Source organism: Dermacentor albipictus, chromosome 2, assembly GCF_038994185.2.
Source record: "Dermacentor albipictus isolate Rhodes 1998 colony chromosome 2, USDA_Dalb.pri_finalv2, whole genome shotgun sequence".
Lineage (NCBI taxonomy): Eukaryota > Metazoa > Arthropoda > Arachnida > Ixodida > Ixodidae > Dermacentor > Dermacentor albipictus.
In genome coordinates, this window is record NC_091822.1 from 160,591,289 (window position 1) to 160,615,077 (window position 23,789).

At 47.9% G+C, this 23,789-nt stretch overlaps 1 protein-coding gene and 1 long non-coding RNA gene across 4 annotated transcripts in view; one reads left to right on the forward strand and one right to left on the reverse strand.

The window, feature by feature from the left end:
- Positions 1-5,229: 5,229 nt before the first annotated feature.
- LOC139056192 (transcription factor HES-1-A-like) overlaps positions 5,230-23,789 on the reverse strand; it is a 145,082-nt gene continuing 126,522 nt past the window's right edge. For all 3 annotated transcript variants that reach the window (XM_070534205.1, XM_070534207.1, XM_070534206.1), the window contains 3 exons: positions 11,893-11,988; positions 10,768-10,855; positions 5,230-9,511 (listed from right to left, as the gene is read on the reverse strand). In XM_070534205.1, coding sequence (XP_070390306.1) covers positions 8,613-9,511; positions 10,768-10,855; positions 11,893-11,988 — 1,083 coding nt within the window. In that variant the 3' untranslated portion in view covers positions 5,230-8,612. The remainder of the gene's footprint in view (positions 9,512-10,767; positions 10,856-11,892; positions 11,989-23,789) is intronic.
- LOC139055586 (uncharacterized) lies at positions 18,938-20,541 on the forward strand. The gene is made up of 3 exons (XR_011511872.1): positions 18,938-19,150; positions 19,255-19,313; positions 19,661-20,541. It is a non-coding gene; the product is annotated as an uncharacterized lncRNA (long non-coding RNA).

The window sequence follows — 23,789 nt, forward strand, 5'->3', positions numbered from 1 at the left end:
CGCCTTTCACGTCCAGAAAGAGCGCTACTGATAATCGTTTCCATGATTTTTGCTGTTCTACAGATGACACTAAATCGATGACACTGTCAATCGATGAACGGCCTCGTCGAAATCCCGCCATAGAATCAGGGTAAATCTTGTGGTGTTCTAGGTACCATTCGAGACGCATGAGGATCATGCGTTCCATGAGTTTCCCGACGCAGCTAGCAAGTGCTATAGGCCGATACGATGCCAGTTCGAGCGGCGACTTTCCTGCTTTTAGTAGCGGTACCAGGCGGCTGCGTTTCCACTCCTGTGGGACGACACCATCTTGCCATGAACTATTAAAAAGGCTGAGGAGTTCTCTTCGTGCTTCTCGGCCTAGGTGGCGCAAAGCAGTATATGTTATGCCATCGGGCCCTGGTGAAGACGAACACCTACAGAGCGCCATAGCAGCTTCTAACTCTTCCATAGAGAAGGGAGCCTCCATACTGGTATCTCGTGGACCGGGGATGTCGCTTAAAGCCATCGCAGGGACTAAAACTGTGCCGCCGGTGATTTGCGCGCAAAATTCCTCTGCGACGTCTATCTCACGGCGGTTTTGATAGAGAGCAAGGGCGTTAAAAGGGTGTCGTTGCTGGGGTCTTGAGCAAAGACCCCGTAAGGTACGCCACACACGGGACAATGGCTTGCGGGGGTCTAGTGACTCGCAAAAGCATTTCCATCTTTGATCCGCTAGCGTATCCATTCGGCGTCTTATCTTCTTTTGCATTCGCCGAGCTTCTCTGAGGTCAAGAATTGACTTTGTGCGCCTGTACCTCCTTTCAGCACGGCGACGTATTGTACGAAGCCTTTCCAATTCAATGTCATTCTCTGTACGCTTTTTCGAATGTGTGAAGCAACGCGTGCAATCTTGCATTGCGTCTGCAATTATATCTTCTAATCTGCGTGCGATATGTTTCTTGCAGATGTCTTCTACTCGATCTTGAAAGATTGACTAATCGATTTGGCGAGATACATCCGGTAATGCGGCGTCTAGACCATTGATTCTCACATAGGTCGGAATATGATCACTTCCATGAGTTTCAATATCAGTGAACCACTGCACGCTCGAAGTCAGGCAACGTGACACCAAAGTCAAGTCAAGGCAGCTACTGTACGTTGTTCCTCGCAGAAATGTCGGACTTCCGTCATTTAGAAGACACAGGTTGTGGCCTGATGCAAAGGATATTAGTGACCTGCCCCTCGAATTTATCCTGGAGCTTCCCCATATATGGTGGTGAGCGTTGAAGTCCCCAGTTATTATCCAAGGACCGGGAGTAGTAGCCATAATATCTTCTAGTCTTTTGCTGTCAAACTGACTTGTTGGGGATAGGTAGACGCCAATAATAGTAAAAGACAGTCTCTTCTTTTTCACACTAACACAGACGTATTGGTTACCGTCGTGTGGCGCTACGGGTTGCGAAAAATACGTTAGGTCCTTGCGAATGTAAACCAGAACCTTACTACTACGGACACACGTTGTTGAAACAAAAGGTTCATACCCTGATAGTCTTATGGAAGCTGATAAGTTCGGTTCACAGATCACCAGTATAGGAAAGTGGTAGTCAAACACGAACTGTCGAAAATCCGAAATACGTGACCTTAGGCCTCTCGCATAAGAAGTCCAGAAGTCCAGAAGTTCAGAAGTCCAGTGCTTGAGAACTTCTACAGCAGAACCATGGCTCATCGACAGCAACAGCGATCGTTCCGGGATGATGTCAGAAGTGCCTCCATATTCCAATGGAATGTATGTATGTATGTATGTATGTATGTCATGCACCTACCTAAGAAGGGGCCCGGGTACTTGCAAGATCGTTTCGACCTTCAACGTACCCGATCGGATCGGATTCAAGTTTCTAACTTGTTAGAAAACTATCGTCTCATTTCAATAATCTCTACAATTAACACAGTGCGCGAGAAGCTTATAGTCAAGCACATAACTAAGTTCCTGACAAAATACATTATACTGACACCTCATCAGCACGAATTTCGCCCAAACAAGTCGTCCGGGACAGCAGTTACTTATGTTACAAACTATATTAACACTTGTCTTAATAACCCCGAAGCAGTAGCTGGCACATTCCTAGACATTAAAGAAGCGATCGACACCATCGATCATCAGATCCTGCTAAAAATACTGCAATGTTATGGATTTCGAGAAGAGAGTTTATATTTCTTTCAGAATTACCTAGAAGAAAGATACGAGGGCGTACATTTGGACAATAGGCTGTTTTAGCAGAGCGTTTTTGACGGTCCGCTCCGCTCAGCGGGCTAGCGGAAGCGCAAGTGCGCATGCGCGACCCGTTCAGCAGTGAGCGGGCGAGCGGACGGGAGCCCCCTCTCCGTTTGAAAGCTTTCTCAGCGGAGCGCGGCGAGCGCGTCAAGCGGGTCTAGCGAAGCAAAATGGCTGCCCCCAGTGCTGCTAGCCCGTCCACGAGGTCGTTTGAATCGGGATTTGTAAAGCGCAAACCTGGAGTACACTTTAGGAGACACAAAGATCTTCTTTTATTCGGGAGGTTGTGGCCATGAACCCGTTTCAGAACCATGCCATGTGTGCAAGTTTGTTTATGCGGACCACGTTTTAGGTGTACTGAAAGAGCAAAAAACCTTGTCTTGGCTACAACACAGCGTAACGGCTTTGTTAATGTAAGGATTATATATATATATATATATATATATATATATATATATATATATATATATATATATATATATATATATATATATATATATATATATATATATATATATATATATATATATATATAAGAAATGAAAATGCAATGTATTGCGTGAAATGCCTTCAGACACTTGAGCAATTCCAAATATATTATTTTATTGCGGCAATTCTTACAACTTGAATATTAGGTTCATAGTGGTTTTACCTTCTGCGGCAAGGTGGCGCGTCAGGCAAGCACATGCCTTTCGGACGCAGCCGGGCGCTCCGCTAAAACTGATTCTTCGTCCGCCGCTCCGCTAACTGTGAGCGGGTACGCGAGAGCGGACCGGACCGTCAAAAACGTTCTGCTAAAACACTCTAATGTCTCGTCTGACTTCCTTCCCATTACACACGGCGTTTTGGGTCAGTTTTGGGTCCAATACGATTTTACTTGTACACAAGCGACCTGCCCCAAAGGCTTGATAAGGGCGAGGAAATAATGTATGCTTAGGATACCATAGTTTTAATCTCAGGAAAGGATATAAATCGCTTAGAATACACTGCTAATAGATAACTAGAAAAACTAAGAAACTGGTTTACGGACAAGTTCACACTATATGCATCTAAAACAAAGTACATTGTATTTTCGCCCAATAGAGTAAAAATGCCACCAATAACTTTTGAAGATTGCGATGTCAAGAATTACAGAAGCCGAAGAATATAAATATATCGGTATAACGTTAGATTCATCCCTTCATTACAGGGCACACACTGCAAATGTTCGCAGCCGGCTCAGCCATGCATGATTTGCTTTATATCAGGCGCGTCAGCATTTTCCCACGTGTACACCACGAATGATTCACTTTAGTATTTTTCATAGTCATTTAACCTACTGTATTGAGGCATGGGGGCACACGTAGTCATCTTAGCTAGATCCAGTGATCAAACTGCAGAAAAGAGCGCTCCGACCTATGTCCTTCTCTGGTTATACGGAACACACAAACTACGCTGTAGGCACCATGGCCTAAGAGGTGGACGTGCCCGACGTTAAACACGCAGGGACGTAGTTGTTGTTGTTGTTGTTGTTGTCCTGAGTGGCCGTGGCACATACCCACACTGGGGGATTGGCCAAGAACCGCGTGGTTTAATTGGGTGCATAAAAATAATAATGTAAGCAGAGACTCTTGTTTCGTTCTCCGTCTTCTTCTGCGTCTGATGTGCAGAACCTTGCTGCAAAGTACCTGATCATATTGTCCCTGGTGGAATTCTGACTGCGAGCGGGATTTTAGACGTAGAAGAGCTGTGTGGAAAAAGCTTTTATACAACCACTGTCCTGTTAATTGGGCTGATTATACATATATAGCTCCACATTTTAACGAACAGTCTCAAAAGCTAAGGAGGATTATGATTCCAGGCACTACACATATCTTTCGAAGTCTAGCAATAAAAAAGCCCTGTTTAAATTTCTTCGGTCTCGTAAAGCTATACCTGCGCCCGTGAACGTCGAATCTGTCGTTCTATCAACAAAAAAATTATCAGAATCACTTGAGAAAATTGCTCAAGGACTTGCGCGACGTTTCAAACATAAATTACCGATAGGACTAGAGAAACCTTCCTTGGTAGACGACTTTGTAACAGTAACAGCGACAGAGCTTGAAGGCATTATTGGTTCGTTACCGAAGTCAGCCCCCGGTCCAGATGGAATTACAACAGGAATGCTAAAAGCTTTATTTGATTATGGCCCTCAGGACCTGCTAAACGTAATAAATTTCTCTCTCAAGAATTCGTGGGTTCCAAGAGAGTGGAGAGTAGCTAAAATTATTCCACCGTTAACGAAAAAATCATGTGGACTTGACTTAGAAAACGTAAGACCAATTTTTCTTACTTCCAGTGTCGTCAAATTAATAGAGAGGGTTCTGCACGGCCATATAACAAATTTTATGCAGGGTGATACCCTTCTCAGTCCTTGTCAGATTGGATTTCGTCCCGGCCACTCCATATGGTGCGCCCATGTAGATTTAGAGAGCCGCATTGAACTTGCTCGTCACAAACGAGAGTACGCAGCTTTGGTGACGCTAAATTTAGCAAAAGCATACGACTCTGTAGAACATTGCATTCTGTTCGATAAGCTTCACTCTACGAATTTCCCAAATATATAACCGCTTGGATCTATTAATTTATAAGGGATAGAGAGTTTTATTGTTACCAACACGGTATTTCGACGTCTAAACACAAGCAGACAAGAGGTGTATCACAGGGTTCCGTTCTTTCCCCTATATTATCTGACATTTTGCTAAGCACAATTCCTTTGCCTCCGGAAGTACATGTTTATATTTATGCGGATGATATCGATTTTTTTACATCCGCAAATAATATACATTAACTGCAAAATTATTTAGGAATGCTGGAGACATGGCTAGAGGGGTTATGTATCTCATTAAATGTTAGCAAAAGTACGGTCTTCCCCGAGCCACGATAATATAATAACGTGTCGTGTAAACCTTTGTGTGGCGTCCAGATGCAACAGTCGTGAGTCAGAACCAAATCAATGAGAAAAAAATACTTCTTTTTATTGGCACTTGAGCAAAAAAGGCAGTATGTCTCTTTCCCAACAATACACGTTTTCGAGATCAAGGCATCGACAAGAAGGCACGTGTTTTGTACAGAACAATCGAGGAAAAACGAACTGACACAGTGGAAGACAGCATATGTTGTATGCAGTATATGTAACAAGCTACCGAACTTGGTCCAGCAGATTCGAAAGTGAGGTAATTGTATGTACAGTTCGCATGTTTAACATGCGTAGAGGGAAGAGTACTTGTGCAGCGTCCATCGCATTCGTAAACAATAATGGACCGGCGCTACAAACACAATTTAGAGTTCGTCGCCTTCTACAGCAGCCATTTCATGCTGTTGCGGTTCGCCCCCATACGTTATGCCTCACATCAGGTCACATTGAAGCGAGACCGCAATCGTAATTTAGTTACGGTGGATCTTGTTTTGAACTGCAGCTGCCAACGGGACAGTAAATAGAGCCACTAAGCTAGTTCAGTTTATAGCTATGAAGTAATGCTTCGAAACTGTATTTTAATTTCTTCAGCGCAAAGATTTTGATTATACGACACAATAGAAGCAAACCTTCCCTTTCTTGAATCAACCGCCCATATACTGCAACGCCAATATGTTCGTGTGACATCACTGTTTTCCAAATATCTTCTCGTATTTAGGCCGTTTTGGCCCAGACTGGAAGTTGTACAAGCATGTTAGTTCGAACCCTCGGTTCATTTAAAATTCAATGCAGTATTTTTATCGATAGACAATTAACCAGGACGACGGAGACGACGTCAAAATACATGACGTCGCAGGAAACTGGCGGAGGAGGAGCTTCAATAAGGCGCCGCCACTTTGTTTCATACTCCCGTATTTTCTGGCTTAGCGACCCCTCCGCGCACGGCACGAGAATGAGTGTATTGGTCATTCTGGAAGTGCAATTTACCAATGCAACTAAAGGTTCCTCCCTATGGTCCCTTTACATTCCGTTGGTCAAAGGCAAAAAGATCAATGAAGATACAAATAGACAACGTAATTAGATACATCGTATGCACACCAGGGGGGCCACAATGTACACGCCCCCTTATACGAGTCATACAAAAAACTCAAACGCTGCGTTTCGCTGCATAGAGAGAACTGCTCAGCCTATTCTCGGACAAGATGCAATCGTGCGCGTACAGGCGTTTTCGATAGTTCTCGGATAACTGGGTGCAGGACCAGGACTCGCACAAGGCGGTACATTGTCTCTCGAAAACATAATTACGTCATCAGCTCTCTAAAGCCAGAGTGCCAAGCACAAGCTCCAATGTGGCCGTAAGATTTGTTGGCATAAAGAAGGCCACTTGGTTCGCAAGAACCGCCAAACCTGATTATCTTGATAACTACTAAGCGTTAGTGCAATAAGCACGTCCTCCGAGATCGGACGCACGCCGACCGGTGTCGGAGGCCATGGTTTGAGAATTTTGTGTTTCCTCCTTAGCTAAAGGCTGTGAGGGAGGAGTGTACGGAAGCCCTGCCCGACAAACTTTCAGGCAGGTGCTCTGGAAACGCCCGCAATGGTCCAGGAACTTCTGAAAAGGGCTGTACGTCAAGATTCTTCGTCCGTTTAACGTAACAGCTGGCGAAACCGGGACATCTCGCACAGCATAAAAGGCAACGTTTGTTCGAAATGCATGTCCCTTGTAACACCGGAAGACATGACGTCAACAAAGCCATGCAATTAGATTCGATGAAAAAAATATACAAACACACACAAAAAGATGCGAGGAACGTAGCTCGCGTAATTAAATGGACGTATGTACAGCAGTAAGGCACACTGTGGTGGTTGCCGCAGCATCTATGTACAAACAAAAACATGTATCACACTCTCCTATAACATAGCTTCGTACGAAAATAGCGTCGTGTATGGTGTAAAGTCGATGTGGTGAGATCCGAGTCGTGCAACAAGAAACAAGAAGTGCTTTACAACACGTGTAGCTGGAGAGCAACAACAAAAGGCCACGGTCATGACAAGAACACCGCAAGGCCAATTGATAAGGTGAAGCGAGCGAGGTATACCACACATTATACAAAATGCTTCCGCCCAGCTTTCAGATTCAGTCTTGCTCCCTCAGAAATATTTATTTTCTGCAACAATCATTTTGCATGCGGTCAATAAATATATATGATATAAACGGCGCGTTAGAAGCGAATCGATGCGATGAGCAATACGAGCACCATCACAGTAACCAAACATCCTTCGTAAGGCAACCAAGCGGTGTCGACCTTGTTAACACAAACTTTTCTGCCGTGCCAGTTCACTTAGTTTATCCACGCACTTGACCCTATGTGTTGCAGTGTTTAGGCTCACTAGACGTTTTGATTTAAACATGGCATTTCTTGCATGGGGTTCATATGGTAGGCACCAAGTTCCATTCTAAACGAATTTGTTGTCGTAGGTAAAATACCCCTAAAGCGATGGTCATTATACACGTCGGTTTCGCACGACAATTCGTAGGTACTGCTGCCGTGAAGTTCCACGAAGGCACATCTTCCCTATAAAGCAGTCCTACAGAGACCTGACAAAACGATGGCAAGATGTCCTTCAAGTTCCAGCTGATCTCGAAACGTGCTGCCGTTTAATAGTGTACGTAAGCGTTATCAAGAGTGTCAAAGCTTGCTAAGAGGAAACGCTTCGCGCCTTCAACGTTGTTCTGTCACTCTACATCGCGAGATTCACGCCACACAACCCAGCAAAAGGGTAGAACAAACGTATGAGCGTTGCAAACAACGACGACCAGCCTGGGACTAGTGGACGAGCTTCACCTCAAGCCTTCGACATTTGATGCACTATTCATGCACTTCGTAAGACTGCAAACTATCGACGCTGTACATACAGGCTGTCCTAAAGTTTCGTAGCGCTCCGAGCATCAACAGACATCGCGTCGAACATATATTGGGACCGTTGAAAAGATTCATTGCTCCAAGGACTCTATAGATCGAAGAGGGCATCGTTCCTAACTCTCTCCAGTTTCGGAGAGCCATAGGCTTGCCATACGAATCTTTCGGATAAGTCCGGAGACAAATCTCAGTCGCCGAGCGGTTTCGAAACTTTAGAGAAAGACTGTATACTGCCAGGCGCACTACAGTAGCCACATAAAACTAATGTCACTGGCTTTCACCTTGCTTATCAGTCTCGTGTGTAACATGATCCGTGGCACAGCATCTTCTGTTGCTTGCTTTCAAGAATCGTTGTTCTTCCCGCTGCCCATAATCTCGCCCCCCTTGCCGGCATCCTCTAGGGTGTAGATTCCGTTGTCAACAAACTTTTCAACGAACGCCAAGTTCTTCCAACATAAACGGCAATATAGTTCTGTACAGAGAAGGCACTTCACAAAGCTGACTACCAGGGCCTCCAGACGCTGTCGTCCCCGACCCTGCCGTGTTCGTCGTCTTCGTCATCCTCGTTCTGAGAGTGCTCCCGCTGCTGCATCTCTTCCCGGAACTGCGTCGCCGCAGCCGTGGCCTCGAGCCCGCGCAGGATGACGTCGCGGAAGAAGGGCGGCCGATGCATCGTGGCCAGGTCGTCGAGGGCCGCCGAAGGCGGCGGCGAGAAGCAGGAGGGCGACCTCTGGAGCATCGACTGGGCGTCGCACGACGATGCGTCCTCGCTGCCCACGTCGCTGCCCATGGGGCTGCACAGGGGGCTGCCGCCGAAGCTGCTCGCGGGACTCGGCGACCGAGGAGGGTGCGGCGACGTCGGTGTCGACGTGTTGGTCGGCGTCGGAGGTCCCCAGGACGATGGCGGCCCAGCAGCCGCCGCCGCCGCAGCAGCAGCGGTGGCGGCTACGGCGGCGCTGTTTGACGATACGGCGGCGCCTCCGCCGGAAGCTGTCGCCGCGACAGTCGGTAAAACGAACGCCAGGTCACCGTTGGGCAGCCTGCTGGGGATGAGGGGAAGACCTCCGAGCTGAAGGCGTCCCGGAGCTCCGCCGCCTCCGACCGCTGCGGCGCCGAGGGGCCCGGAGTGCGCGACGCCGTGCAGGTCTCCGAGGGTGGGGATCTGGACGCTGAGCGGCGAAATCAGCAGGCCCGGCGCGACGCCTCCCAGGGGCGACGTGGGTCCGCCCGCCGAGGTGCCGTTGAAGCCGTTCACGCACGACGTTAGGTGGCCGACCAGCCGCTGGCGCAGGGACGGTTCGACCCCTTCGAGTCGCGACACGTAGCGGCTGACCTCGGTGGCGCACTCGGCGAAGCCGGCGCGGAACTTGCCCATCACCACCGGGTCCGTGGACAGGGCGGCTGCGGAGAAGAACGAGAGGCAACGATCTGCGGTCAAAAAGTGCTTGGTGAAGCAGTCGACTGAATCTGTTGCCAGTCGCGCTGTCACTGCTCCTGCAAAGTGAGATTTACAGTATGGTGATAACTCCCTACGCTGCGGTTGTGTATAGAGCAGTTAGCTGGGTAAGATGACACATATAAACGTTTGTGAATGCAGAAGAGACGAGGCCGGCTACGAGAGAACATGCAGACACCGAGTACGCGAGTGCGCCTCCTCACGTCAGCGGTCTCAAATTTTCTGCACTCTGAAGAATGTAATTTACCAGTTCCTAAAGTATGCTTCTGGCCATACTCGGGAACAATCTAAGGGCGACGGAGTGACCAGAATGCCATAGAAACATTTATTTTACATGTTAGCTCTCTATGCAGCTCTCTATGCGCCCGTTCCTGCGGCGAGCGTCGACGTTGTACCTCGTAACCGAGCGAACGAGCACAGCGAAAGATGAGAGCGAACGCGGAGCGCAGCGAGTGATGAAAGACGGCGAGAACGAGGAGGAAAGCGAAGGAGGAGGGTTCAGCGGTATCATGAGGCGGAAAGCGGAGAAGGATGTGGCGAAAACGTGAGAAGTGCAGTGCCGCGCAAGGCGGACTATGGCGACGGTGGCTACAAGATGGCGCCAGATTGGCGCGGGTCGTTAGGGAGCGTACGGACTCGCTCGCCTCCGCACTGTTCGCTGGGCGGGCGCATCGAGGCACTGTACGCGTCGTCTGTTCATTAAAGCTTTGCATGAGCGAAGGTCTGCCTGCGGCGGCTGCTGTGAATCGCGCCCACGCGTCAGCCACGCGCGGCCTCTCACGATCAGCCAATTAGCGAGGCACTCGTGCCACACTTCGCTTCGTTTGGGACAAGTTGTCCGCGCCAGCCAATAATGCATCGCGAAATGAGAAGACGCATAGCGCTGCGCTCAAATTTCACATTAGGGACGATCGTAATCTTCGGCGAACTTCTTTCTTTTCTTTTTGTTATGGAGACGAGTTCGTCAAGGAGAGGATCCTAAACCGTTAGGGTGACAGCTATCAGGTCGTTGACTGTGTACCCTTGAAAGGATTTCGCTCCTTCTATCTGTTCATTTAACCTGCTATAGCTAACTAGTCTTAAGAATAGGCAATCCAGTCTTCAAATTCCACGCAAATCAGCCTGACAAATGCTAAAGAAGTGGCAAACAGCAGGCCCGGTTAAGCGATCGTGCATGACTATAAAGAATACGGCAACCAACCTGCAACTTGGTGACGCTGGACGTTCTGCAAGTGGCGCACGGTCATCTCCAGGATATCCGCTTTCTCCAGCTTCGAGTGACGTGACGGCTGCGCAAAGGTAATTCGAAGAGTGAGGCCTCGTTGAATTTTATAAGATGTCGCTTAAGTTAGTCACTTATCACTAGAAAATAATTGGTATGTATAGGCGAGACAGTGGGCTGCAGTGTCTTCGGTAAATGCGCATGGGCGGATAATTGAGTTAACGAAGAAATCGGGACCCGACAGTATTGTATGCGAGTTCCCTTCATAAAGTGAAACTCCCTTGGTGGCAGTTCTCTGGATGAGATGAAATGAAATGTATAGTTTTCGTTAGGAGTGCCAAGGACTCTGCTTGTGCGACGGTTGTTGGATCGCCAGAGCATTCATTCATTCATGTTTGCGTGTGGGCGATAGCATATATCTTCGATATATTTCTTTTTATCCTTGCAACGTCTCATTCGCGCATATGAAGCAGTCTAGAAATGGTGCAATTCTGTCGGGTCCATCTGCTCATTATTTGCTATTTCCTCGTTACTTCCCAAAGCCGTTTCTTAGAGACACAGAATACCTAGCTTTATAGCTTTCAGTTGTGCTTGCCCGTCAATAGAGAACTGAATCTTGCAAAATGAACGACGCTGGCTCTCTCTTTCTCTCACAAGCACGCACGCACGCACACAACTATTAGAAGAGAGGCACAAATTGACACGTTAAGTGAACCAATCAGAGGGGCTAGTTGGTGCACGTTCATGATTACGTCGTGTTGAGTTCTGTACATGATATTGTAATTGCAATGATACAATTTTTCACTGGCAAAAAATTACATCTTCGTTCCCTTCTTTGCAACTTCCTTTGTCAGTGCTCCGAGCAACGTGATCACGGAATTGACACACATACACAGAGAAGGACAGACAAGACAAGCGCTTCTATATCAACTGTCCTTGCGGGTCGTCCGTCCTGCTCGGTGTCAAATTGCGCCCCTCGTCTAATATCACCAACTAGCGCAACAATAAACACACCTTAGGAACGTGCACACAAACAAACAAAACAAGCACGCACGCGCGCATGCGTCACAGACTGCACAGCTCGAACAAAGGTGCGACACTCACATCCTTGTTGAGTGCGTCCAGGATGAGCGCCTTGAGCTCGGTGAGGCACTGGTTGATCCTGGCGCGCCGCCGTTTTTCCATTATGGGCTTGGTGGCCTGCGGGACGGATAGGAGGAGAACATCGTTCGTCACCATGCATGGGCTCGTTATCAGCGACTACACACTTTAAACGACCCAAACGACCCCGTTCTGAATACCTCCTCTCAATTTTCCCTTTAATACTGGTTTACAGCACGAACGCAGGTGTTATAATACTATGAACGATGATTTCAAGCGGCACTGACCGGGTTTAATTAATCAACCTGTAGCTAATACCCCTCTCCTCCCCCTCTTCCTTCTAAATCAGGAATTCTCTAAAGAGGGGGTGGGAGTGCGCCCCCCTCTCCACAAACGCTACGAGGGGACTCGCACCCCGTAACGATGGGCTCTGCAGCAATGATGTCCAGCCCAGTTAACTACCTGAGAATTCGCTAATTTTTTCAAGTAGCTTACTTGATATTCATTTTTCCTAAGTATATACATGCGTGCATACATATATTGACCAGAACAAATGGGAGCCCCCCTCCCCCCCCCCTCCCCCCCCACCGCAATACCCTACTCATGAGTACAGGGAGACCCTTAAGCGTTAAGAATCCAAATTTACTACACCAAGCAGCTTTATTGAATCAGCGCCATAGCTCCAAGGTCCACAATTAACACTCTACAAAGAAAAAAAATACACAGTTATTGAAGAGCACCGAAAGAGAGCGAAAGCTTGATGAAGGACACAGATAGGCACGCATCAAGCGTTCGAGTATATATGTGCACAGTATTGTCCACAGTGTACTTGGGGGCACACTCGATCTGATTCCCTGATTGCACGCGCGGTTCCTCTTACTCTGTGTCTTGGCTTTTTATTGTTAAAGTCCGATATATTTTCTGTACTAGGACGATAGTTGCGACACACCTGTACAATGTATCTAATTATATGTGTATTTATGTTATTGATGTGTATGTGTATTTATGTTATTATGTTACTGATTTATGTTATTGATGAGGAACACTTATTGATGTTTAAGTTCTACCGTGTTCCAAATTGAGCGTATTGTAGTGAATACTTTTGTTATTATTGTTCTTGTGTGACTGCTGCTGCCAAGGGTGGCGAGGCCCAGTCAGGCACGTTCAGTGCCTTTTGTCGCGTCCCCCAAGGCATTTCTGTAAGGAATGTCTTAAATAAATGAATAAAGAAAGAAAGAAAGAAAGAAAGAAAGAAAGAAAGAAAGAAAGAAAGAAAGAAAGAAAGAAAGAAAGAAAGAACCGCGTGGAAAAAAATAAACGCTTACCGTCGGAACTCGGAGTAATCGATGCCTGATCTACTTGCTATATGCTAGCGCTGTGATAGAGACGTTCACATAAATTTATCCCGTGTACCGCTTTTTTTTTATATAGTGCGCGCGTCTGTTACTGAACGAGCTTCACCTCGATGACACAGCAAGACTTCGAAGAACGCCAGACGCGGCGCTTTCGAAAGTGCGACGCCGTCAATCACAACGCCGCGAAACTGGTCGTCGCAGTACATTGACGTCAGGCGGCGTAACCAATGATAACAAAAATCGGCTCTCAACAGTGCACAGTGAACCAGCCAGCCACGTGATTACAAGGCTCATCAATTCCTTCCAACTCACACACGCACTCTGTACGTAAGCGCGCACGAAACGAATCACGCTCGGCGATTGTCGATGAGGGCAACTGGAGCTCCGATGAGCCAAGACAGTTCGTGGTCTCCGAAACGCATACAAAGCCACACTGCAGTGTAGCGGAAAGCTTCCCCGGCCAGATGCCAACAGAGCGGAGAAAACTGCCGTTTAGGAAGAAAGAAAAAGAGAGAAAGAGAAAACGAAAAAGCGAATCGCAAACGCGAGGCCTTTCAGATGTGTTTCACCGCGGAGAAACGACGGGTGAATACAAAACGGAGATGCACAGAGCTCAACACGAGATTGTCTGTCCGATTGGCGACTGCGCGTGGAAGTGCGGCGCAGGTAATCGTCGGGATCTATAGTGCCTCGAAATGGCCGCCGTCCTTCTTCCCTTAGCGTTCGGTTCGAGCCACCCCGAGCGTGCAACTTCCCTCTTCTAATGGAGCACCAGTGTTCGGCCTTTCACGTGCGACGCCAAGCCACGAATAATCGCTGGTCCCATCTAGAGAATGCGTGCATTGTACAAGACGCAGCCAGACTTAACCCGAACAATAGATACGCACATACATGTAGCAGCTTAAAGGCTAAACCCCATTGACGCGATTTTGTGCGCGACAGCGACGAGCGACGGGTTCGCGCGACGGATCGGGCCGTCGCTTGAACAGATCGCTCGGTCTTGTCGCGCGATCGCTCGGTTTTGCAAATCTAGAATTCGTCGCTCGTCGCCCGGAAGTGCTATGAGCGACTAGCCAATAGCGCAAAGCCGGAACTGGATGTACATAACTTCAGTACTTCTGATTGTCGCACGGAACGAGCAAACGATTGAATTTTTATACGTGCAAGGATAAGAACCTACTGCAAGACTTTCAGAAATATTTTATGCTGCTTTTTACAGTAAAATACATCAACTTAAGTTAATAAAGCACGCGTCACGCTAGTTTCGGCGCCTATATTGCTGCCCTCATACCGGCAACGCTGGGGAGACGTCGCTCGAAGTCGTCGCTCGCATGGGGTGCAACTTGTAGGCGACGAGCGAACGCGACAGCCATCTCCATCGCGTCGCTTGTCGCTGTCGCGTGCAAGATCGCTTGCATGGGGTTTATACTTAATTCTAACTAACGCAAGCTGTAAGGGGCGCGAGCATCGAGGGACTTCAAGGCACTGCAACGCTTCCAAGCTTTCAAGGCACTCCAACGAGAAATCTCAAGCACCATCCGCAGAGGCAACGAAAAGGCGCTTTCACGTTAGGTATGGCAGAGGCTGTATACAGTGAAAGCAACGCGTAATCGTATGTGGAACGCGACTTGTTATAAGATCTCCCTTCGATGTGCTTCCGACATCTGGCACGGTGCCAGAAGAGTGCACGGTTCCAAGGAAGTTCCACGAAGGGAGCCTGAGGGACGTCGGACATCCTTGGGGAAGGACGTTGGATTAACTTTTAATTTCGATCACTCATTGTATGGCGTACATCTCCAGATCTCAGGCTGGGCGTTCTGACGCTGAGAAAGCAATGTTTCGGAATCGAATTTCGGCGGCTTTCACAGGACGTCGGAATATGCCACCGAATACTGGTGTTTTAACTCCACAGAGTCACGCTCCATTGGCAGGAAACACCGTGCGCTCAGTGTAGTCAACGCTCGAATTTTCTGCGCAACATATAGACCAAGACCAAGCTATATGTCAGAAGTGTCAGCATGTCTCGGGGGTGGGGGAAATTGGTACTCTTCCGCTAATTCGTCCTCCGTGGCTTATAGACTCACGCGATCAAGGTAGCCATGCAGGAAAGTAGCTTGGCTGCAGCCACATGATCCCACAGTTATCGGCAACACTATATATGGCACTCGATCTTGACATCTGCCGAAGTAGCCACAAATTAGCCCAATTTAGAAGGACCAAAATTGTTGCAGCTTACGAGTAGCAGACGTAATCAACCGGCAACCCTCCTTTCCAAGCTTGTAGCCGCACACGTGGTTTTTTACGAAGCAGTTGCTGTCCTAACGAAGACCGAATCCTTTTGCCGAAACGTTGGCTTCAGCGACATTCCTTGTTCGACTCACTGTCGACACGTCGTACTTCAAGCCTCCATCTTCCTGTGAACTCGTGTCTCGTTGGGTAACTTTCGTCCGCGTTTTCCACGCTTTTTTTTTTTTTCAACCGCGAAAGCATGCCAACAAGCTCTCAGCTTGGTTGTCCTAGTCGTCCGCGAGCGGTTGTACCGGCGCCGCGCACTCTTGCAGTTAGGTTCGCCGTCCCCTCCTCCTCCACCGACTCACACTCTCCTCCCTCACGGAGCAGACGTTTATAAATAACGGCGCCGACACCGTGGCGCCTGGCCGCGATCACCCCTTCGATGGTCCACGAGTTCGTTAATATGCGCGCGTTGCGAGATTGAAGCGATACCGCCGCTTGCTGCCCGATCACCGCTCCCTGCGTTCCCACGACCGCCGCGTCCTCGCGTCCATCGCCGCCGGGTCAACGAGCCGCGCGTGCGACCAGCGTGCTAAGGGGGTATTCTGGAACAGTCCACGTAGTGGACTGTTCCGGATTGGACCAGTGTAATTCCAGAAATGGATAGTGGAAATGGATAGTGTAGTGGACTGTTCCAGAATGGACCAGCGGAATTCCAGAAGTGGATAATGGAAATGGATAGTGGAATTCCAGAAATGGACAGTCGTGGACTGTCCATTTCGGCTGCTGCTGATTGGCCAAGGCCGCTCGTCGCCTCCTCGCTCGTACAGCTGCAGCCAATCAGCAGCGGCGGAAATGGACAGTCCACTAAGCGGACTCTTACAGAATGCCCCCCCTTGGGGGGGGGGGGGAGGTATTCTGTAACAGTCCGCCTAGTGGACTGCCAGTCCTGAACGACATGGTCAGCGTTCACTGCACAACTTTCTTAAGGGGCACTGAGGATAAACACTACGCCCGTTAAACACGCCAGATTGTTCTTCGAAAACTCAAATTTCGTTAGTTCGGGTGGAAAGGGGGTGGTCAATAGAATAGAAAATGAAAGTCTAACTTGTAAGTCTTCTTTCTTTTTTTTTAGGTTTTGCGCAGAAACCCCAGGTGATGGTGCGTCAGTGCGGCGTTACCGATTTCAAACTATTTTTTGGTATTTGGGCAGTTCCGGCGTGTATATTGCAAGAAACCTTCTCGAAGCTTGCGAGGCTCATACTTTGGCGCGTTTAATAGTGCACCTTTACCGATAAACGGTTAACGTTGCTAGCCCCGAGCAGACGCGGCTGTCAAAATCCACTGGATGTGTCGCATTTCGACGACTGTGCCGTACCTTCTCTGTACCACACACCTGTCATCATCGTGCTTCCTTCGACAAGCATGAAACATTGCCTTCGTCCACGTGACAGCGCCGCGCAGATCTTTAATCCGCCCCATTTGATGTTACAATTTGCATTTCGGCGTATCTTCGTATAGATGCAGCGTTAACATAAAAATGGAACGAGACTAAATTTGTGTCCTTTGCGCTGGACAAACATGAATGTTATGTAGGAGGTTACATGTTGCGCGGGATTAAAATGGGCATTTGTAGGCATCGCGTTTAGTGGTACAGAATTGAAATGCTTCACGAAAACTTCGCTTCACATTGCTTGCAACATGTATGTTGGGATCAGGCAATCTTCTTTTTTTTTTTTTTTGCCCCCTCTCAAGTAGCTCCGTATGTTGCGCTTTGGAATAGGCACTTATGAGTGACTCCATTTGCAACCTACCCGGGAACATTCGTTTCGTTTGTGTACTTCAGAAGTGAAGTCGCTGGAGACTTTTAGAAACTCCCTACTCTATTTTTTTTTTTTTGTAATCGTTGCTTGTAACATTTTTCATTGTTTCGAGCACAATTACCAAATTTGAAAAGAGGATCAGCCGGAACCACCTACATGCACGAACATCTCCTTGGACAGATCCGATTAAATTTGTTTATAAGTAAATATCAAGTGTTTGCCTGTTTTATTTATTTATTTATTTATTTATTTATTTATTTATTTATTTATTTATTTATTTATATGTTGTTTTCTTGCTCTCTTTTTTGACTGATTCGTTGCTTGCGCAACATTGAAGGACTTGCGCATCCTATAGGTGACGTTTCGCAGGACACGAAAAGCAAGAGGCTCGTTACTTAAGCTAACGATAAAGAACACCCAGGTGGTCAACCTTAATTAGGAGAATAGCACTACAACCTACTCTTCCATAGCCCAAGTGTGACTCCGGAATGACAAGCCTCATAAATTAATCACTCATGCATTCGTAATGATGGTACATAAAGGGACACTAAAGCGAAACAATAAATCAGTTTAGACTAATGAAGCATTGTTTGAGAACCCTGCAGGCAGTTATTTAAAAAACAATAGTTTGACTATTAGATGAGAAAATGAAGGTCCAAGTATCAGTATTTCAATTTCGCGCCGAAACCTCAGCGCCCGTACGTCAGCGTGACGTCAGGGATTCCAAAGTATGTTTTCGCATTTGGGCCGGCGTTAGCTGAGTAAAGGTTCCCGAAACTTGCCATGTTTAATATTTGGTTCCTTTAGAAAACAATGTAATCAATCTGTACAGATATATATAGTTAGTAGGCCCTAGAAGATGCCATAAAAATCCAAGACGTCACAGCCCCCAGGTGCGGGAACTTAAGTAGGCGTCGCCACCCGTATTTCGTTCTTTGCGCTTTTTCTGGCTTACCAAACGTCTTATCGTTGCAAGAGTGGTGTTCTTGGTGTTGTAGAAGGGTAATTTACTGATGCAGAAGAAATAATTTTTCACTTTAGTGTCCCTTTAAGAACCTATATGGCCGATGAGTTTATCCTCGCGCTTATGCCTATCACGCTAACCTTTTTTTTTTCTTTTTTTTTTTCACTTGCAGGTCGCAGGCCCTACGGCAGGGCTTCTCAGGACCGTGTCAATAAAGCTCTCTCTCTCTCTCTCTCTCTCTCTCTGCCTGTCCATCCATCCGTCCGTCCGTCCGACCGTCCGTCTGTCTGTCTGTCTGGAGGTCGCAGCCATCGCGCATGCGTGTGTCGAGATTGCTGCTCGGAGAGACAATTCGTCAACACATACCCATAGGTCACGCGCGACTTATGGCAAGCCGACTCGCTACGGCATCCAAGAAGAAAAACGAAAAATCACACGCGTGTTTACCGCGTGTTGTTAAACGCAAACGGCGCCGAGCGCCGCAACGAAACGCGGCCCGCGTCCTCTGTCGTGTCGCCACCCTGCATGGAACACCTCCCCTCTCCCACCCCCGTCGTCGAACGCAGCGGTGACGTCTCTTCTTTCGCGTATACAAACGCGCGACGCGACAAGAGAGAAGGCCTGCTGCCCATAGCTGTTTGTCCTTTCACGTGGCATCGAAATGCCACGGAGTTCGCTTTCGTGCTCACGTGTCGAGTAATGCTAATACAGCAAAAAGACTGAAGCGCCCCAACAGCCACGCGCACACACCCCCAGCTTTTCTCCACACGTCACGCTCAGATGCCACACGACGTCAGGCTGAATGCCGTCTTAAACGCGGTGTGAAGGTTACGATCCGTCTTCTTCATTTCTTTTTTTCGTGCCGAATGCTTAGGCAACTTCGCAAGGTAATTGAAGCTGCGCTTTGTTCCGCAAAATCCCTTTCTGTCATAGAACAAAACTACTGCAGCAGCTGCTCCTCCTACGTCACGTGTAAAAACGCTTTCTGCAGATCTGGAGGCATGCCGAAACGGAACGCTGAATCTACACACTGGCACGAACGATTCTCAGGTATTTTTTTTTTTACTATTACTATCGTTACTTTAATTTCGCACGCTTTGCCGGGCGGAGTAATAGATGGCTAAATAAGTGCGTATGGTTATTAACTGATTGATTGATTGATTGATTGATTGATTGATTGATTGATTGATTGATTGATTGATTGATTGGTTGGTTGATTGATTGATTGATTGATTGATTGATTGATTGATTGATTGATTGATTGATTGATTGATTCGAGAAGTTTAACGTCTCAAACATTATACGGCTCTGAGAGGAGCCGCGCTAGTTGGCTAAGGAAGAATTTTTACCGCGTATTTATTTATTTATTTATTTATTTATTTATTTATTACACGCAGCTAAACGCCCTGTGAAATGCAGCCGGGAATCGAAGCCGCGACCTTCCGCTCAGCACCACGACCGCTGAGCAGCCGCGGTCGCTGGTCTTCTTGAGCGTTGCAGCAACAAAAAGAAGGCAAAGCTACCCACACTGAATTTAGCGCCAAACTGGGGCGCCGGTTATGCCAGTGCGACGCCTCTGACTTCGCTGTGCTATTTCGGCCGTCTTCTTCAGGAAGTGTCCGAAAGTTGCGGAGTCTTTCGTGAAGCGAATATTTTATTCGTAAACACCCAAGTATATGGACGGGCAGACGCTGTCACTGTATGACGTAGTAGGTCACGGGAAATCGTTTCACTCGTCTTTTTTGCATCATCTAGGGCCTTGTTATTGGAGCGCTTTGGAGTGAAGGTGCCCAAGGGAAAAAGGGAAGAGAGGGGGAGGTACAGTGCGCTTTAGTGTTCGGAGCTTTGTGCCAATTTCTTAGGTTGTCAAGGAGCACAGTTTCCACCGAATATGCATTCTCCTTTCCTTTGGTACCTTTGAAAAACCCAGCCCTGAGGCAGGACAACCAGATCTCGATCTACACTATAAGTAACAGCGCCACTTTGGTTACGCACGTGCAGCTTGCATATACATATACACTCTCAGTACAGGGACAACTTCGTTTATCCTTGCTCACGCGCTAACGAACAGGCGAACGCACGTTGTTTTATGGCCGGGAATGCGGAAGTTCTGTAAATCTAGCACCAGACGATGCTGCTTCTATTTCATTTTTTTTCATTTTTTTTTAATAAAAGAAAGTTAACTGACCAGCAGGCCTCTCTAGAGTATAAATTAACAACACGAAAAAGGGGAAAATCAAGCCAAACAATCCCTTGAGGGCTGTTTTGTAAAAGCGTCGTCATAATCACTGCACGGGAAACGGTCCGAAACGAGAATGAGGTCGCTTAATTACTTCCGAGGAAAAGACGTGGCTAGCGTAACCACTGCGCAGAATTACACAGAGCGCAGCCATGCGTGTATATATATATATATAAGCGGCCGATTAGCCGCGTGAACAGTGCACGCACTACTTAATGCAAAACTGATCTATACATAAGGCACTGTTATCCGCGCACGCGCACTGCGCTCCAATGACGTTGCTAACGGACATGTGTACGCTGCGCGTAACGGGCGAAAGAGAGCTACGGCGTTGATCCACATCTTCCGCCGATTTCGACTGCCGCGCCAGTACGGTGAACACCTTGAAGGGGCAGCGCAATAAGACAGAAGGCAGGAACACACAGGACAGCGCTGCCTTCCTGCCTTCTGTTCCTGCCTTCTGTCTTCCGTCTTATTGCGCTGCCCCTTCAAGATGTTCAACCAGTACCAACTCGCCCAAATGCTTATCCAGTACGGCGGTTTGCCAAGCGCGGCCCTGTTCGTTGACTAACTATAAGATGCTCTCGGCGTTCTGCTGGTTACGAGGCGTTCTGCAGCAGTGCGCGCGTCAAGCACGGTGTAACACCATAATGGAGAGTTTTAGAACAGCTGGGGGCCCCGAACACTTTGGGGCCCCGGAGAAATAGCGTCGAAGCCACTGCGCATGCGCGAGACGCTAACTGTGTTTTGCGTCGGGCACGCTATTTCACTGGCTTAGCGGGGAACACCAAAAGCGGGCCCCGAGAGAGTTGCGTCGACAAACATGGCGGCACCCATTCGAAGAGACGGCTCTGACCTAGCGCCAAACTGGGCTCCATTCGTGGTAACGCGTGAAGTTCGCAAGCTAGGAAAAGTGACTGCGGTTATCGCTTTCTCTCAGCTAGCGTGTGTTATGAAGGTTGATTCATTAGACGCCGCTGATTCCGAATTCAATTGGCGATTTCATGGCTCGTATAGGCGTAACACAGTTTATATAGCTTGGCTGGTGAAGGCACGTAAAGTTGGTTACTCAAAACTAAGCGCAACTAATTGCTTGCTGCTCTACCTCTAAATTGCAATTACCTCTAAATTGCAATTAAACGCGAAAACACGAAAGTCGAACTTACTCTTCTTATCATAAAATGGTATATTCAATTATCTTTGATAGTTTTTACTTGACGCCGTAGTGGCGCTGTCAGTGCAAGACCATATCTGCAAATACAAAGCCCTATTCTAAAATTTTCCACTCCTGCGTGCCCCAACGCTAACATCCGCAAAGCTCTTTGGGGCACCAAACTTCTGGGGCCCCTGTTCTAGAACTGTCTAATAATGGGGAGGCAGACAGTGTTAAGAATGGCGAGCTGCAAGGCAAAATTGCCACCCAATTACGACAAGGGGGGCAAAACGCGCATTCCGCCCTCTCCGTCGCTACAGCTAGGAGGCGTTCGAAGAAGCGGCCTTTGCGCTGAAAACCGCCTCCTTCCACCAGCCCCATCGACATTGTGACGGAACGAGTTCGGTGTGTGAACAATGGTTCCGGAGTTCTCCAGCGCGGACCTGATTTGACACGCATGGACAAGCTGCCGCGGGAAAGACGTATTTTGGTGCTTCTCATGCCTTGTCCGTGACTCAAGACAACGAGCTACCCACGATTGGCACCGATACTTCCCGGAACGGCACCCCTCCAAAGCCGTCGTTTGGGCATCGGAATGTGTGTGCCTTTGTGTACGTAAACTGTTCCGCGGAGCGGCAGCAAGTTGCCGATAAGTAAACGAACAGTCGCCGCCTCGTATGGCCGGCGGACCGAGTGTATAAAAACTGTTGTTGTGCGAATGCTGGTGTCACTTCTCTTGAGCAGTCATGTTAGACTGATTCACTTCTCTCATGCAGTCATGTTGGACTGATACTCTTTTTCTCAAGCAGTCATGTTAGACTGATTTAATTTCTGTAAATAAACCCTTTTTTCCTCGTTCTCGATGAGAAGCAGTTCTTCACTTCACCAACGACCTCAGCGTAAATAAGTTGGACGACGGCATGGGCCAGCTACCTTCGAATTCATGCCGTGCAAAGGACCACGAGCGATGGGATTGAACCCCCAATCCTGACAACAGCCAGAGCTGCTACGAAAACGGGCTTGCTATTGAATCCACAAGTGCAGACAACGACCGTAGCTCCAAACTCAATAAACTGCTACCACGCTGTGCCGGTCTACAGCATCGTCTGCTTGCCATCTCGATAGCAGACGATACCGGTGCCTGCATGCGGCAATGCCGAATGACTAGACGCGGAAGCGATGCGACGCTGGTTGGACGCCGATGAGACGCCCCATGTGTTTCGTTCAACAGTGCATTTCGTCTCTGTAGCTCTCGCAGCACTGATTCATTTTAGCAAAACAGCCAAAGCTTACAGGCAATAGAGCAGAAGTCTCCGGCATCGATGATGCAGGACGTAGCTGTGCAAACGAAACTTGCTCTTGAAACCAAACCACACGCCGACATCAGCGGAACAACGAACTTTCGACGCACATGCGTACGAACGGGCTTCGAACAGAGCTCCAAGCTCCGAAATCTGCTGCACGTCGTGCATTTAATGGCTAATGCAAAGAGACATTCATCCTAGATTCATTTCGTATGCGCACGACACATATTTCAATCTACGAATCATAGCCGGTGAGTCGGCATATGCACTTGGAACGAATACTCAAGGACTGCACCAGTTTATTCATTTTCGAAGCGTCCGATGAAATGCATTGGCATTTTGGTTACATTATTCAGGAAAGGGCACTTTTATGCATTGTAGCACGAAAGTAACTGGAACGCCAACGCATTTCACCGGACATTTTTTGAAATTAATATCGTGGAACAGGTGCAGCCCTGAGAATTCGTTCCAATTGGAGACGCCTTACGAACTCGCTAGCTAAGATCAGAATACGTGTCAGAATCGATTACGCCACAGCAAGTGGGTCCGGAAACTTCGAATAGACAGATGAACGCGAGCGTCACAAGTTACGGAGTCGGGATCTTCAGAATACCACGTCTCCACCTGTTCGGCTCCACAAACGCCCCTGGCCGCTACGACACTTCGGAAGTGTAATTTGTCGAATACAGCTCAGCCTAATTTTCGACCTCCTTAAAGGGACACTAAAGTGAAAAATGATTTCTTCTGCATCAGTAAATTACCGTTCTACAACACCAAAAACACCACTCTTACAACGATAAGACGTTTGGTAAGCCAGAAAAAGCGCAAGA